This window comes from Apteryx rowi, unplaced genomic scaffold (assembly GCF_003343035.1).
Source record: "Apteryx rowi isolate R43461 unplaced genomic scaffold, aptRow1 scaffold_118, whole genome shotgun sequence".
NCBI classification, from domain to species: domain Eukaryota; kingdom Metazoa; phylum Chordata; class Aves; order Apterygiformes; family Apterygidae; genus Apteryx; species Apteryx rowi.
The window spans coordinates 818,758-832,640 of NW_020447397.1; the positions used below are offsets into that span (position 1 = coordinate 818,758).

A 13,883-nucleotide genomic window follows, 5' to 3' on the forward strand; every position below is an offset into this window, starting at 1 on the left:
TTTTTTTTTTTTCCTCCTTTTCCTCCTCCCTTCTAGTAGCCTGTGGATTTGTACTTTGCATTCAGCTTCTTACACTCAGTGTCAGATACACAGCTGAGGAAAGCAGGATGATAAACAAGTGGAGCATGCAGGTGGTGCATCCCAAATGGCTGGGTGCTTCAGGCCAGCGTGGAGAGTGAAACAAGTTCAAGTCTGATCTGGAATGAGTGGCAGTGATTGACATTCCTGAAATCATTAGCAGTGCTTTTCAGGACTCTGCCAGGAGAGAGCTACCAAAATGATCCCATAACAATTTAAGAGATAAGTGATGCTAAAGCTATGGAGGCATTTGAATTAAGAATGAAATTGAGTGAAAAAACACATGAAAAGAGGTAGTTGTCCATGGCTGAACTGGAAACCATTAAGACTCCATAGGGGTGAACATGCAAGACCACCCAGGCAATAGGAAGAGTTGAAGCAAGACTTCAAACAGTTGTAGAGCAACTCCTCTACAAGTACATCAGAATGATTTTTTTCTACTTTCTGAACATAACCCTAGCTGCTTCATTAACATTGTTCAAATAGAAGCTGTGTATAAGACAGAAATTTAAGGTTTTAGAACAAAAGAAGGAGGGGCAGACAACACTTCTTCCTTACTACACAGACATAATAGGGACTGCAACACAAATTCAGCAGCTGTTAGCATATGCTCTTTGCATTCCTGCTTATGAAACTATAAACCAAGCACCCGCACAGCGAGACCTGACTGATCATTTATTAATGTTGCAGCTGTTYTGAATGGAGTTATAAGCCTGAAAAAGTATTGGCACTACTTCACAGTTTGGCTGATTTCAATGAGCTAAATAATCCTCCTCTTATTCCTGTATTGTTTTCTACAAAAAAACCCAACAACAACAACAAAAAAAACCACAAAGCACAAGGAAAGAAATATTACCATCAGCTTAAAGAAATTCAGCTAAAAATATATATATAGAGAGAGAGAGAGAGAGAGAGAGTGCAAATCTTGAGCAGGAACACAGTACTTATCAGATAGAATGTTGCTGCATTGTGGAGCTAGAACTATGAAGTCTTTTAAAAAGACACACACACACACACACACACACACACACACACACACTGCTAGTGTTCTGCACACACACACACACACTGCTAGTGTTCTGCTTTAGCATGTGTATGGTTTCCTCCCTGAGGCATAAAAGTCTCACGCCTTTCAGAGGAGTGCTAACTTGAGCAGGGACAACTCTGAGCTGCAAGGCTCATTTTGTAAAATGATTTTAAAAACTCCTTATCAGAGATAATAGGAAGAGGCAACTGCTCCTGCATGCTGGTCACAGTAGCTCCCATTTTCCAGATACAGGAGCTGACAAGGCTATATACAGGTGCCAGCTAAGCAATCATTCTGTCAGACAGTAGTAGGTCATTAGGAAAGACATCTATACATCCTGTTCTCATTAACCCTAGTTCTCACTGCAGCTCTTCTCTTCTGTCTCACCCTCAGTGTCTCTCCACCCTTGAACAGGCCCAGTTAAGCAGTACTGGCTCTCACCTCCTTACAAGGACACTTCACTGAAGGGGGTAGGTATCATCATGTTCTGCTTGCCAAAACAAGATGAACTGCTAAGCTATGAATTCAACATCTACTTCTTTATCAAMTTAAGTATTAAATAGACAGGTATTCATTTAGTTAATTCAGACTGAACATGGCTGGTTGAGCTGGAAAACCAAAATACTTCTTATTTTGTGAACTTGCAAGGTAAACATGATAAAGTCACACTTGCAGTCTTACATGGCCCCTTATTGGATTGCTTTCAAGGACTAAGTCTTGTGTACTTTCCCTTTTTAGTGAGGTGTCAGATTCAATATTTTTGTTTGCTTGCACTTAACTGATTATGAGAAGAAATTCCACCTTGCAGCCCAATTGATAGCTATATATTCATCCTAACACACAGACAAAAAAGTAAGTATTAAGAGAACCCACTTCTTCAAAATGCCGCATCTTTCTATGAACTCTGGCACTTAACTCCATCCTTTTGAAAGGAAAGGGAAGAAGTTAATATGTTTCTCTTTTGGAGACCAAAGTCTCCACACTTGTGTACCTACCTGAAGTTCCTTCCTTCCTGGGTTCACCCCTGTCAGGTCCACCAGGGTATTCAAGAGCTCTCAACAGTATCTGCACCGCAGCACCTTGCTAGAATGTCTTGTCACCATGTCACTGCTGAAATTCCTCTTTCAATGTGTCCAACTACTCATGACATAGGGGTGAAGTTTAAGGACAGTAACAAGACCTTTGTAACAGTGGCATTTGTAGACCTGTGCACTGGGACCCGTTTGCCTTCTACTCAGACTGCCAGTTTTCCTTCTCATTGTCATTTGTCCTTTTCAGCTGCCTTGCAGCATCTGAAGAGACACATTAGCAGGAATTCAGCAGCTACACTTTGGTACTGTACCTAACTATCAGCTGAAACAAGTCTAGGCATATTTGGTTCATGAAGTTTCATGAATGTAGCTGTAAACAGAATTACAGCCATCTGGCTCTGGGGTGACATAGTAGGAAGAAGTGTTTTTGAAATGTAATAGGTATTTTAAAGGAGACTGGCAGAATGGCAGAGGTCTCAGTTACTATGACCAGCAAAGTTATGTTCAATAAAATCTAAAATTATGACTTATGTGGTCACTGTCAAATTGTTTTCAGGAGAACTGTTTCTACATTCTACTTGTCAAATAATGCAAAAAGAGGGTTTAAACTGTAAATCAATTGTAAAATCCAAACTATAAGCAGGCCTCAACTGAGCACAAACATAGCATGCGCATTGCTTTTATCAGTATAGCCTTGACAGTAAAAATGCATAGTGCAAACCAGAACTGTAGACTGGTAAGTCAGGGACTGAAGTTTACATTACAATACAAGGAGGAGGAAAAAAATTTCAGAAATAATGCCAATCAAGTTTCCATTTCCTCTCGGAATTACAGGCAGACTACACCTCTAGCATGTGACTCTGCACCACTGCTGGCTGCATGCAATTAGCCTACACTGACTGGATATGTTTTAATACTACTTAATAGATACCGTTTTCCTGTGATGATCTTACACCTCACTTAAACTTAAGTTGATGCCAGTAACTGTGAGCAGTGTAAGGGCTGCTGTTCTAACTCTCAACCTTTGTACAGATTCTTTGATAATAGATTAAAAAGTTTAAGGCTAAAATTCTCTAGGATCAGCTGGCAAATCTTCATAACTGTGTCTTATTCCTACCATTTTCTGGTTCTCAGCATCCATCAGTCACTTAGCAGGGCTAGTTTCTTCACTGTTAAAATGCAGTTATTATACAAAAAACTCTCTGATGCAAAACTTACTGGAAGTTTTAAATTTAAGTCACATTTAAAAACCTTGAAGATCAAAGCAGATTCCATCAATAACTTCAACATTTGAGAAAGAGATAAGAAATAACTTCCAAGCTAGTTCAAAGAGAGCTGGAGAGAATTTGCATTTAAAAAAAAATTTATTTAGCTATCTGTTGCTCTTAAATTTAATTACAAAAGTTAAAAAGAGCACTCAGTGCACTGACACACTACTTATTACTTCTGAAGCTGTTTTAAGATGTAAGGTGGCTTCTTCAAGATAAGACAACTCAGCATGATCCAAATTCAACTATCCATTTTTCATATTTCTCAATGTCCGCAGCAGATACAGATTTAGAAACCTTTTTTAAAGCTATTTCAAAGTCTTCCATAGTTGTTGGCATGTGCATTTCATCTCGGGAAAGACTTCTTATTTCTTCTGGTGTCAAGCCTTCAATACGCCTTCTCATAGCCATCAACGATGCATCTCTATGAGAAATACAAGAAAGAGTTATCTAGTAGAGGATGGTGGTTCAGGTGTTTAAAGGGCTCAACATAACATTCCAGTTAAGCTGTTGCATTCCACAAGATACAATACAAAATTGTAAACTTTCACAGGAGGATCTCCTTAGGTGCATGTACAGCCCACATTAACAAGCTATCCATATTTTTCTAACATTAATTTATCCTCACTGGATCTTCAAATAGCTATCATACTAAATACACAAGCAGGGCAAATGAGGTAAAGATTAACTGATTTATCTAAGGTCACTCCATGCCTATGATGCAGCTGCTGTATTTGGCATTTTTAAACAGGAAAGAGGCAAAGTAATACTTTCACTACTTCTACATATAGGAGAAGTGGCTGGAATGTTTCCTGGTCCAAAGAGGGACTCTGTTGCAAAGAAGAGGGGTCTGTAGTACCTACCTCCACACTATATTTCCACAGGTAAGAGTTTAACTACAAAACCTGTTCAGCCTTCCTCTTCTCAAACTTCCGGCCTCAGTAAGCATTAAGTGTCCTATAAATGCATCATTTTCTTGCTGCATTAAGTTTACTGACTGTATTTGATTTCCAGCACTAATACAAGAAGTAGCAGGTGAAGAGTTGAGCTGAATGCTCAGTGGGTAACATAACACTGAAACACTAAAGCTCATACTATTTTACTATTATATAACTTATTACTGTAAGAAAATGCTACTAATTTTGTTTAGCAGCACAAATTGATGGAAGGGTAATCCAGGCTATATTACAGCATAAAATAAAGCCATACTCTTATTAGTAGGTGAGAATCCATAGAAGCAAAGACTCAGAACAGCAGTCCCATTGGGGAAAGGCCACAAACAAGTGCTATGCTTACATTTAAAAGCTCAGTGAGCATGAGCTAAGCTAAGTTTTTTTCCCCCTACATGGACACACTGAAGACCTATTATTCTAGGCATCATTAAAGAAAAAAAAAAAAAACACACACAAAAAACAAAAAAAAACAACCCACAAACAACAACAAGAAGAAAAACAGGGCTTGGCTGTAAAAACAGCAACTACAGAATGCAAGTTTACAGCATTGTTCTGCTATTTGCTTAACACTTTTAAACAACACCAGTAGTATCTGGGGCTGCCAAGCCTGCAGGACAACTGTACCTCAGATCATGGTAGCACCTTGACAGACAGACAAAATGTGAACAGGAATCATTAAACTTAAGGTATTATGCCAACCGAGGGTCAAGCTACTGTCAATCAGACCCCTTGATTGCTTCCTGGGAGGCATTAAAATGAGGAGTCTAGAGGCAACTTGGAAGATTTTCCCAACATGCCTTTCTATGGGAAGAACTTGCAGTGTATTTTCCTAAGGAACTTGTATCACTCTCTCCTATCCCTGTCTTCAGGGAGAGTTGTGTGAATAACTTATACTTCTTCTTCTAGAAAGATTTACAAAGACCATTTCAGCATATTCTGTTTCAGGTATTCCCAAGTGACCATGCAACTGACAGACTTTATCATGAATTTACCAAATAATCTTTGGCAATTAAAAAGCGGAACACTACCTAGAAGTAGACACTTCAGAACAATATAAAACAAATTGCCTTGTTAAACTTTGTCTTAGCCAAATGACACCATGCTTTGCTGTTATATCAGCATTTGTGAACTAAAAGCTGATGTTAAACAACCTGCAGGAGAAAAAAAAAAAAAAATTCCATGTATCTAATTTGTCTCAAGTCATCAGTTTACCAAAATCAAGTACAGCTGCCACTTTCTTCAGTGAAGTCATTTTGCTGACAGTCATTGCAACATCAACCATTAGTGTTCTCTAGAATGCACCATTTGTGTTTGGAGAAGCACCAAAACTATATTCAAAAACAGGAAAATATCCACCTGAATACACAGTGAAAGCCAGTTCTGATCCAAAGGCCTTTCGACCTTCACATTCTACTCAAAACAATGACTCAAAAGTCAGTTTACACTGACATCTAATACGTAATTTAGACATATTTTACATTTTCTGAGTATGCCTTTTTTTTTTTTTTTTTTTGAAGTTTCATTGTCATCTTTCAAGTTTATATGCTGACTGTTAATAACCACACTTATCTCTAACTGGTTCTTACTCTGGCACAGCAAACTTAACATTTCACCTCAAATTCTTTAAGATAGAAGAATAATTTGAGCAAACCAGAGTTCTTGGCTCGCTCCTTCCTAACTTCTGCTTTTGTCACTAGCAAGTACTGTTATATTCTACAGATTTGTTCTACAAACATGGTAAAGTTTGTATATTATAATGCTGAATTATATAGGAGTACTTTTAGATCAGCCATGTGTCTTTTTGTCTGAATATAAATGAAATAGTCTTGTCTAAAATCCGTTTTCCCTGATAACACTAACAAAACGTAAAATATACAAGCTAATTTGAGTACTTTTGTTTGTTACAAGTCATGCACATCCAGACCCCAGTTTGTCTAGATTTCTAGTTGCTGCCACCTCAGTCATCTAGGACTGCCACAATTGAAAGATCCATTAAAAAATAAAAATAAAAATACAATATATATATATATATTATTTGTCCAAATAGGCTTTGATAAAAAATAAAAAGCAATGTACATACAAATGAAATTCACTCAAAAATGTTACAAGTATTCTGACTTTTACACAACTGTATTGGTATCCAGTGTAGTAATAATTACAAATAGCAAATGTTGTATCTGGAAAAGCACACAGACCGGTGGAGACAAACTGCAGCTAAAATGCACAGAGTAACAGGCCAGTTAAACATGAACCTATTACCATAAAGTCCTTTCGAAGAACAACAAACACCTAAGCAAAGGCTAAGCAAAACACCACCACAAATTCATCCTGTAAACCTACAAAAAGAACAAATCTGTAYAGCACGGTTTTAGTGCAGCTACACATAGCACTCTTCCTAGACATTGTGAAAGCCTGTTGTCCTGAAATAGAGCTTGAGGATTTTGAAAAGATGAAGAGTAAGGTCTGTTCAGGAAATAGTAGTGAGCCTCCAAACTCTTAGTTCAGCCTTAAGCAACCCGCTAATAGAGCCTTTGGCGGCAATTTTGGCTATAGGCCACTCAAATTCTGTTGGGGTGCTACAATACAGCATACTGTCCTCTCTGTTATGCTGACAAATGTTTGCAGGGCTGTATTATGAATTGAGGCAAGAAATGGATCTGGGTTTGAGAAAAGCAATGGAGAGATGTTTTAAAATCCAGAACAGTTCTCTTGCTCAGTTCAAAGCAGAGGCCCACAACAGTTGTGTTGGCACAGCTTGGAGCTCCAGCCTTGCATTACCGCTCTTTAGTGCTACCTCCAAAACCTGAAAACATAGCTCCACGGATACATATTATATGACAACAGCATCATAATAAGTTTGAGTTCTTGGTCATTTGCTGCCAATTCCATAGTTTGCCATCTCTGCAGCTGTGGCAATACAATCTTTTAGATGCAAGCCAGATGACTGATATTAGTTTGTTTAAAAAAAAGTGTGTGTATACACACACACACACTTTTTATTTTTTTATATATATTTATATATTCAAAAACTGGAAAATGAAGGGAAATGGGGGTGGGGGGAGGGCCAGATGGTATTTTTAGTCTGGATCATTCCAGTAATCCAGGTTATAGAACAGCCCCACAATTGATTGTATAATAGCAGTAGTTAGGGGAAGGGGAGAGGGAGGAAGTAAAAGAAAACTTCCCAAGTCAGCCTTATCACTAAAACCAGCATGTTAAATAATTGTACTTCAAAAATTTCATGGCACAGCTCTTGTACTGTCACACAACATGGCATACCTTTTCTTCATAGTGAAGGAAGAGCACTATACATTTCTACTTGGTTATTCTGGCCTCTGCCAGTATCACCTCCTACTACTTCATCAGAACATCCATATGTATAACCTCAGTGGAATGACCGCAGTAACTCTACAGGTTAAACTCTACCAGCCTGTAAGTACTGCTTACCCAAGGGATCCGGTCTGCATGAAGGAATGCGGAGTTTTACCTAAATTATGGTTCGATTAGATTACTATGTTGCAACTGCTCTTTATTATTATATGAAAATATCAAACAGAAATCTAGGTAAATATTAACACAGTATTTCACCTTTCAGCTATACATAAGTGACAGTCTATTCTCAACCAACAACTTTAATCATGTCAATTTACTTTGTTGCTTTAAAACCAGTTTTCTCAGAGTTTATAGTAGTACCACAAATGATGCAATGTTAACATACCTGCATACATTGGTAATGTCTGCACCTGAATAGCCCTCCATTTTCTCAGCTATATTTGCAAGGTCAACATCATCAGCCAATTCCAGCTCTCGCAGATTTATTCTCAGGAGCTCCTCTCTACCTTTTGCTAATCAAAGAACAGAAAATTAAGTCTATACAACCTGCTTTCTAAAGATAAATAAACAAATTGAAGAGAAGGAGGAAGAGTGAGAAAAAGATTCTGTACTTATTACAAAGGTAATGTTTAGCATTCAGATTTAACATGATCCTGAATTCATTACATAAATTTGCATACATGCATCAAGAAGATTTTGAAATCAGGTAACCAAGACTGAATGAATATTGATAAAGTTTTGATTTTGTTTTTTTCAACCCCTCCTCCCCACAAGTGTTTATACCTGATGGTAAAGGAATGTAAATTCTCTTTTCTAGTCTCCGCCTCAGGGCTTCATCAATATCCCAGGGAAAATTAGTAGCAGCAAGTACCATAACCATCTTAGAAGGATCATCATTTTCAGTGGCCCCTCCAACACCTGGGTTGGAAAAAAGAGGAAATAAAATTTATGTTTTATGAAATTTTATGCATAGAGAGAACAATAGCCACAGTTCCACTATTAAAGCAGCTACTCTACTACACTAAGATATTGGTTTAGTTTTTCCTATATCTGGTGACTAGCAAGCAAAAACTGAGAATCAATTTAATTAGGGGCATCGGCATAGGATCTACAAGATGAGGAAGTTGTTCTCTCTCACAGCTGGAATGCTTTTACAGCCAAGCTGTTTACATTTCTGCCACAACACTTAAATTTTCACACTAATGTCCTGTAACAGCATTTGGGGGAGGGGAGAGAAAGGGAGTGAACAAACCACCAAACAACAACCTCCCCCCACCAACTACATAGTTTTTACCAGCAGCCATGCCAAAATGGCACTACTCTCAAAAAGAGTTTCTTTACTTCTGAATTCAGGCCAAATGTTTCACATACTCAGGTAGATTCTTACAAACTGCTACTGAAGTAAATGTTCAGATTTGGTGCATTGAATCGCAACTTGTTATGGGCAGAAAAAACATCTCAGTCTCTAAAGCACGGTGAAACTGCTGCTATATGAAAGAATTACATTTCATTAAACTTGCTAGTTTCTGCATTTACTGTTTTTGCTTACAGTCATAGGATTGGGCTGTGGAATACCCTTTGTACCTGCCCTGTAGTCTGCCCCAAAATTTGCATGTAAAATACCACTTATGAACACTCAAGTAAAAGAACTTCAAATAATTGTTACTAATAAAATTAGCTTAGGCACATACTTGAGTTATGAGAATAGTACTATAGCTCTGCTACTATTCAAGGTCAAACATAAAAGGGCAGCAACACCAGAGAACAAAAAATAAATATACAAATCTTCTGATTTATGAAATTCTATCACAAATTACTCCATAGATTAGGACTTTTCAGTTGCTCCTTTCCTTCTCCCCTCTTACCAAAAGGGTATAAAAAGGATTCCTCTATAAGACTATGGTTTTATCTGTGCACAATGTTACCTACTTTTAAACTTTGCTGTTCTGCTAAATATTAAGCAAATTTTTATAAGTTCACTCAATGTTTTAGAGAGAAAACTCCCATAGAAAAGATTTTTATAGAAGTGGCTATCTTATTTTTCCCTAAAGATATAAATAAAAGAACCCAAAGAAGTTAAGCACAACGAATGCCTTTTAAGTTTAAATTGGTACAGGTGACAGTTGTTTTGAATCACTTCTCCAAAACCAAGTAAGAAGTAGGTGATATACTATGGAAAGATTCAGGGGGAGGGGGAGAGCAAGAAGCCATCTTTACTGCTACAGTTGTACACGGGCAAGTAATACTTTTTTCTCCTGTAGTTTTGAAATCTTGCATTCTGCAGTGAATCTTCATTATTCTGGGCAAATAAAATATGGTTATGCCAAGAGATGCTTAAGTAATTGGTATCTTTTTTCTTCTACACCAGCAGTTAAAATAGTGCATTTATATGTTTTTACCCCAACTTAAAGTAAAGTTTTCAAAGGAACTGCATCTAAGGAATGAAATTTGAATCTTTTCTTCCTCTCTCAAGTTTCCTCCAATCCAGAACTTCCCAGTTATCAGGTTACTTACCATCCATTTGGACAAGCAGTTCTGCTTTCACACGCCTGCTAGCTTCATGTTCTTCTGAAGTTCCCCTGCGACTACAGATAGAGTCTATCTCATCAATAAATATAGTTGTTGGGGCATAAAATCGAGCCTAAAGAAGGCAGAAGATAAAGCAGAAACAGAAATGACAGGCTAGTTGCACTTAAGAAATAACAGCRTATTCTGAGTTAACTAACACCACATTTACCCCAATGAATCAGTCCATAAGTATCAAGCAATAACCTATTCAATAACCTAACCTTCTCCATCTTTGGTCATTTTAACAAATTTACAGCTGCTCTATATTTGTCTAATAACATTTGAGCAGAACAGTGTTTTGGCAGAGTCCTATAATCACTAGGGCTATGGCAAATATTTAATAAGGTTATTTCTACTTTGTACAACTACCTTTACATTTATGATTGTATGAAAGCCATCACAGAATGCTTCAGTAAGAACTCAGTTAAAGTTAAGACTAATGCTAAGTTAGGATACCATGTGACTGAAGGACATGTACTACAATATATGTCACTATCAAATTCTGAAGTAACTTTCCAAGAAACTGGTCCACTGCAAAGTAACCCTAATCTTTCTGAAATATGAAGGAGGTCAAAGAGGAAAAAGGTCCGCTGTAATGAAAGTTACTGTCCTAAGGCAACTGTGATATGTTCCCTTGTGTACATGCAGTTTTCATCGATAGGCATGATATTAATCGTACATTCTACACTCATTAAGTGTGGTCAAACTATGTTGTAAAACCTGATCCTGAATTTCTTGACTTTTCTGACTACTGTAATTGCAACTCTACCACCCTCACCCCCCCTTTCAGCACTGGACACCCTAGCAAATACTGCATGTGAACCCAGTTACACATGAAAAATCTAAGTGCTCTGAGCCAATTTCAAATGTTACATGCTCTGAAGCCAACTAAGTACTTGATACAGTCTGGAAGTCTGTTTATATGACATGCACAGCCTGAGTAGAATCTAATCCTTTTCTGGGCAAGATTCCTATATAAAGATTTGCCTGCAAGTATGTTCAATAGCACTCATCAGCTTACAGCAAGCCACTTGTAATATAACAAACAAACTCCAAAAATAAAGATGACCCTTTTTTCAGTTAAAAAACTATTTACTAATAAAACAGATCTTCGATATACATGGCCAGATCAGAAGTCCTGAATGTTTGCAGCCTGGAAAGCTTTTTTATGTTTGCTATAGATCCTAAATTTTGCAAGGTTTCACTGTTCCAGAGTAATTTTACTTCATTATTACACTATTTACATTAAAAAAGTTCTATCACCATTTCAAACAGTAGACGAACAAGTTTCTCAGATTCGCCTCTGTATTTTGAGGTAAGTGTGGAAGAAGAAACATTGAAAAAAGTAGTCTTGCATTCAGTAGCTACAGCTTTTGCCAGGAGGGTCTTTCCAGTACCAGGAGGACCAACCATCAGCACACCCTGTTAAAAGAAGAGAGTCCCACTTTTAGGACAGGAATCAAAAATAGAGACAACTTCACAATTTGTTTATAGCATACTATTAGAATACTAGATGTAAACTTTTGCTTTAAAAGTTACTCAAAGCTAAGTAATTAAGTACTATTGCTTTCTAGAAGCAATACCAACAACACAGCTGAAGAGTGTATTTATTTTAGCTAATAGCTTTATTTTGTTACTACATCCTGCCATAAATTTTAATACCAAAAGTGGAAAGAATTTATATAATCTATAGAACACTTGTAATTTCTTTTTCCTCCAAGACCCAATCTCAGAATCCTACTTACGATCACAGGGTCGGATTTCATACCTTCCATGGTCTTCTAATTCCCTTAAAAAATTCTGGCATCCACATCGGTAAAACTACAGCTTCTTTGAGCAGCTTTTTGGCTTCTACTAAATCAGCAATATCATCCCTAATAAGAAAAGAAAAGTGGCTTAACAGATTAAAACAGGCTGCAAAAGAATCAGTTCACATCTCAATTAATATGCAGCCAAACACACTATTACATAATGGCTATTCCATAATTTAGATTATGGAGTTGGGTGTGTTTAAATTCTAATGGGAAAAGCCTACAACTATAGTTGGCATCCAGTTGGTAGATGGATGTCATTTCATTAGAGCATCACTGCTCTTATTCACAGAAACAGATTAAGCAGGATATGGCAAGTTGGGATAAACTTATGCTAATCATAGTTGATGCTTTCTGTTATGCTAAGAAGTTGGTTGCTCCAGAAACTCAAATAGTATCTTTCTCCATTAAGTGAACAATCTACTGAAGGTCAGTAAACAGAGCTGAATTAAGACAAATTTTTAGAATTCATTTTCACAAAGTTGTAAGTGTATTAAATCTTAGAAACCCTATATGCTGGTCTCATTTTCTTGCGGGCAACTCTAACAGCATTCCACTCACCAGCACCTGTCCAAATAATATTTCAGTTACAAAATGTTCCTAGTTGAAGAATTAGTTTCAAGTCTGAAGTTGTAATTTAAAACTCAGTACAAAAACTGAATAGTATATTTACCTATTAAACTGAAATACATGTCATTGTCCTACACATAAAAATTTGAGTGTTTTTAAAGCATTCTTTATTTGCCACAGATTTTTTGCTCATTTAATCCCCACAAAACCACCTAAGCTCAGTAACATTCTGAACACAAAACAACCTTTGTGTAAGGTTTAATATTTAACACATTTATGTAGAGGCACTGACGTGTGGTTATATCTTATACTGGAAGTCACGACATGTCCAGAACCAATTCAAAGGGATCTTATATTGACACAACTTCTCTGTTAATTAGTTTTTGACCCTTGTGTGCCTCTGGGTAGTGAAACAGGTTTTCAAACTAAGAGACACTGGCAGACAATAGTCTTATATGCAGCAAAATAGCATCTCATAAGCTTGTTTCAGGATTCTCTTGGAAAAGTATGAGAAGGTTTGTATGGCTGGGAGAGGGGGAAAATTAGAGTTCTAAAAAAATTCAACCACACAACTTTAGTTGCCTATTTAATGAGTAAAGTAAGAACTGTAGATATATTTATATGTAGGCATGTGTTAAAATATTTAATTCTTGTCAAGTTATAAGAGGAAAAAGGAGAAACAACTCAAAAAAAACCCAAACACCCAACTGTATTCAAACTTACCATCGAATGTTGGGGTTTTGAGAAATTATATCTCTTTCCAAAGCTTCTACTAAGTCTTTATCAAACCCAGTACCATCAAATTTCTTTGGTTCAGATTCTGAAATCTCAGATGTGGATTTGTTCTGCATGAAAGAGATACAGCAGTGTATCAGCTATGTTACTGATAGATTTTTATATCAAGTCCACAATAGCATCATGTTTCTAGAAGAAAGCAACTCAAAACAGCACCAGAGTTATAAGGCATCTGTATTACTGTTGCATTGCAGTATCTGTGCAGTTTACCATACTTCTATACTGCCCTGGTCCCATTTCTATCTCCCCAAAGCCAGCATATTGCACTGATGCCCTTTCTTTGCTTCAGTAGGTAATCAAAGCTGCCCACACCTATCCCAGTCTAGCGGAGTTCTCCTCTCCTTCCAGAGGAGTCAAGAACTACCCAAGATGACCAGGTGGGTAGGGGACATTCTGTGGGAGACTGGATTAGAAAGTGTCACACTAAGTCACTAATACACATTTGTATA

At 37.2% G+C, this 13,883-nt stretch overlaps 1 protein-coding gene across 3 annotated transcripts in view; it reads right to left on the minus strand.

Annotated features, from left to right (window-relative positions):
* Nucleotides 1-3,481: 3,481 nt before the first annotated feature.
* Nucleotides 3,482-13,883, minus strand: part of KATNA1 (katanin catalytic subunit A1) — a 20,963-nt gene continuing 10,561 nt past the window's right edge. For all 3 annotated transcript variants that reach the window (XM_026083723.1, XM_026083732.1, XM_026083739.1), the window contains 7 exons: nucleotides 13,363-13,484; nucleotides 12,027-12,132; nucleotides 11,522-11,680; nucleotides 10,205-10,331; nucleotides 8,474-8,608; nucleotides 8,076-8,202; nucleotides 3,482-3,828 (listed from right to left, as the gene is read on the minus strand). In XM_026083723.1, the coding sequence (XP_025939508.1) occupies nucleotides 3,630-3,828; nucleotides 8,076-8,202; nucleotides 8,474-8,608; nucleotides 10,205-10,331; nucleotides 11,522-11,680; nucleotides 12,027-12,132; nucleotides 13,363-13,484 (975 nt within the window). In that variant the 3' untranslated portion in view covers nucleotides 3,482-3,629. The remainder of the gene's footprint in view (nucleotides 3,829-8,075; nucleotides 8,203-8,473; nucleotides 8,609-10,204; nucleotides 10,332-11,521; nucleotides 11,681-12,026; nucleotides 12,133-13,362; nucleotides 13,485-13,883) is intronic.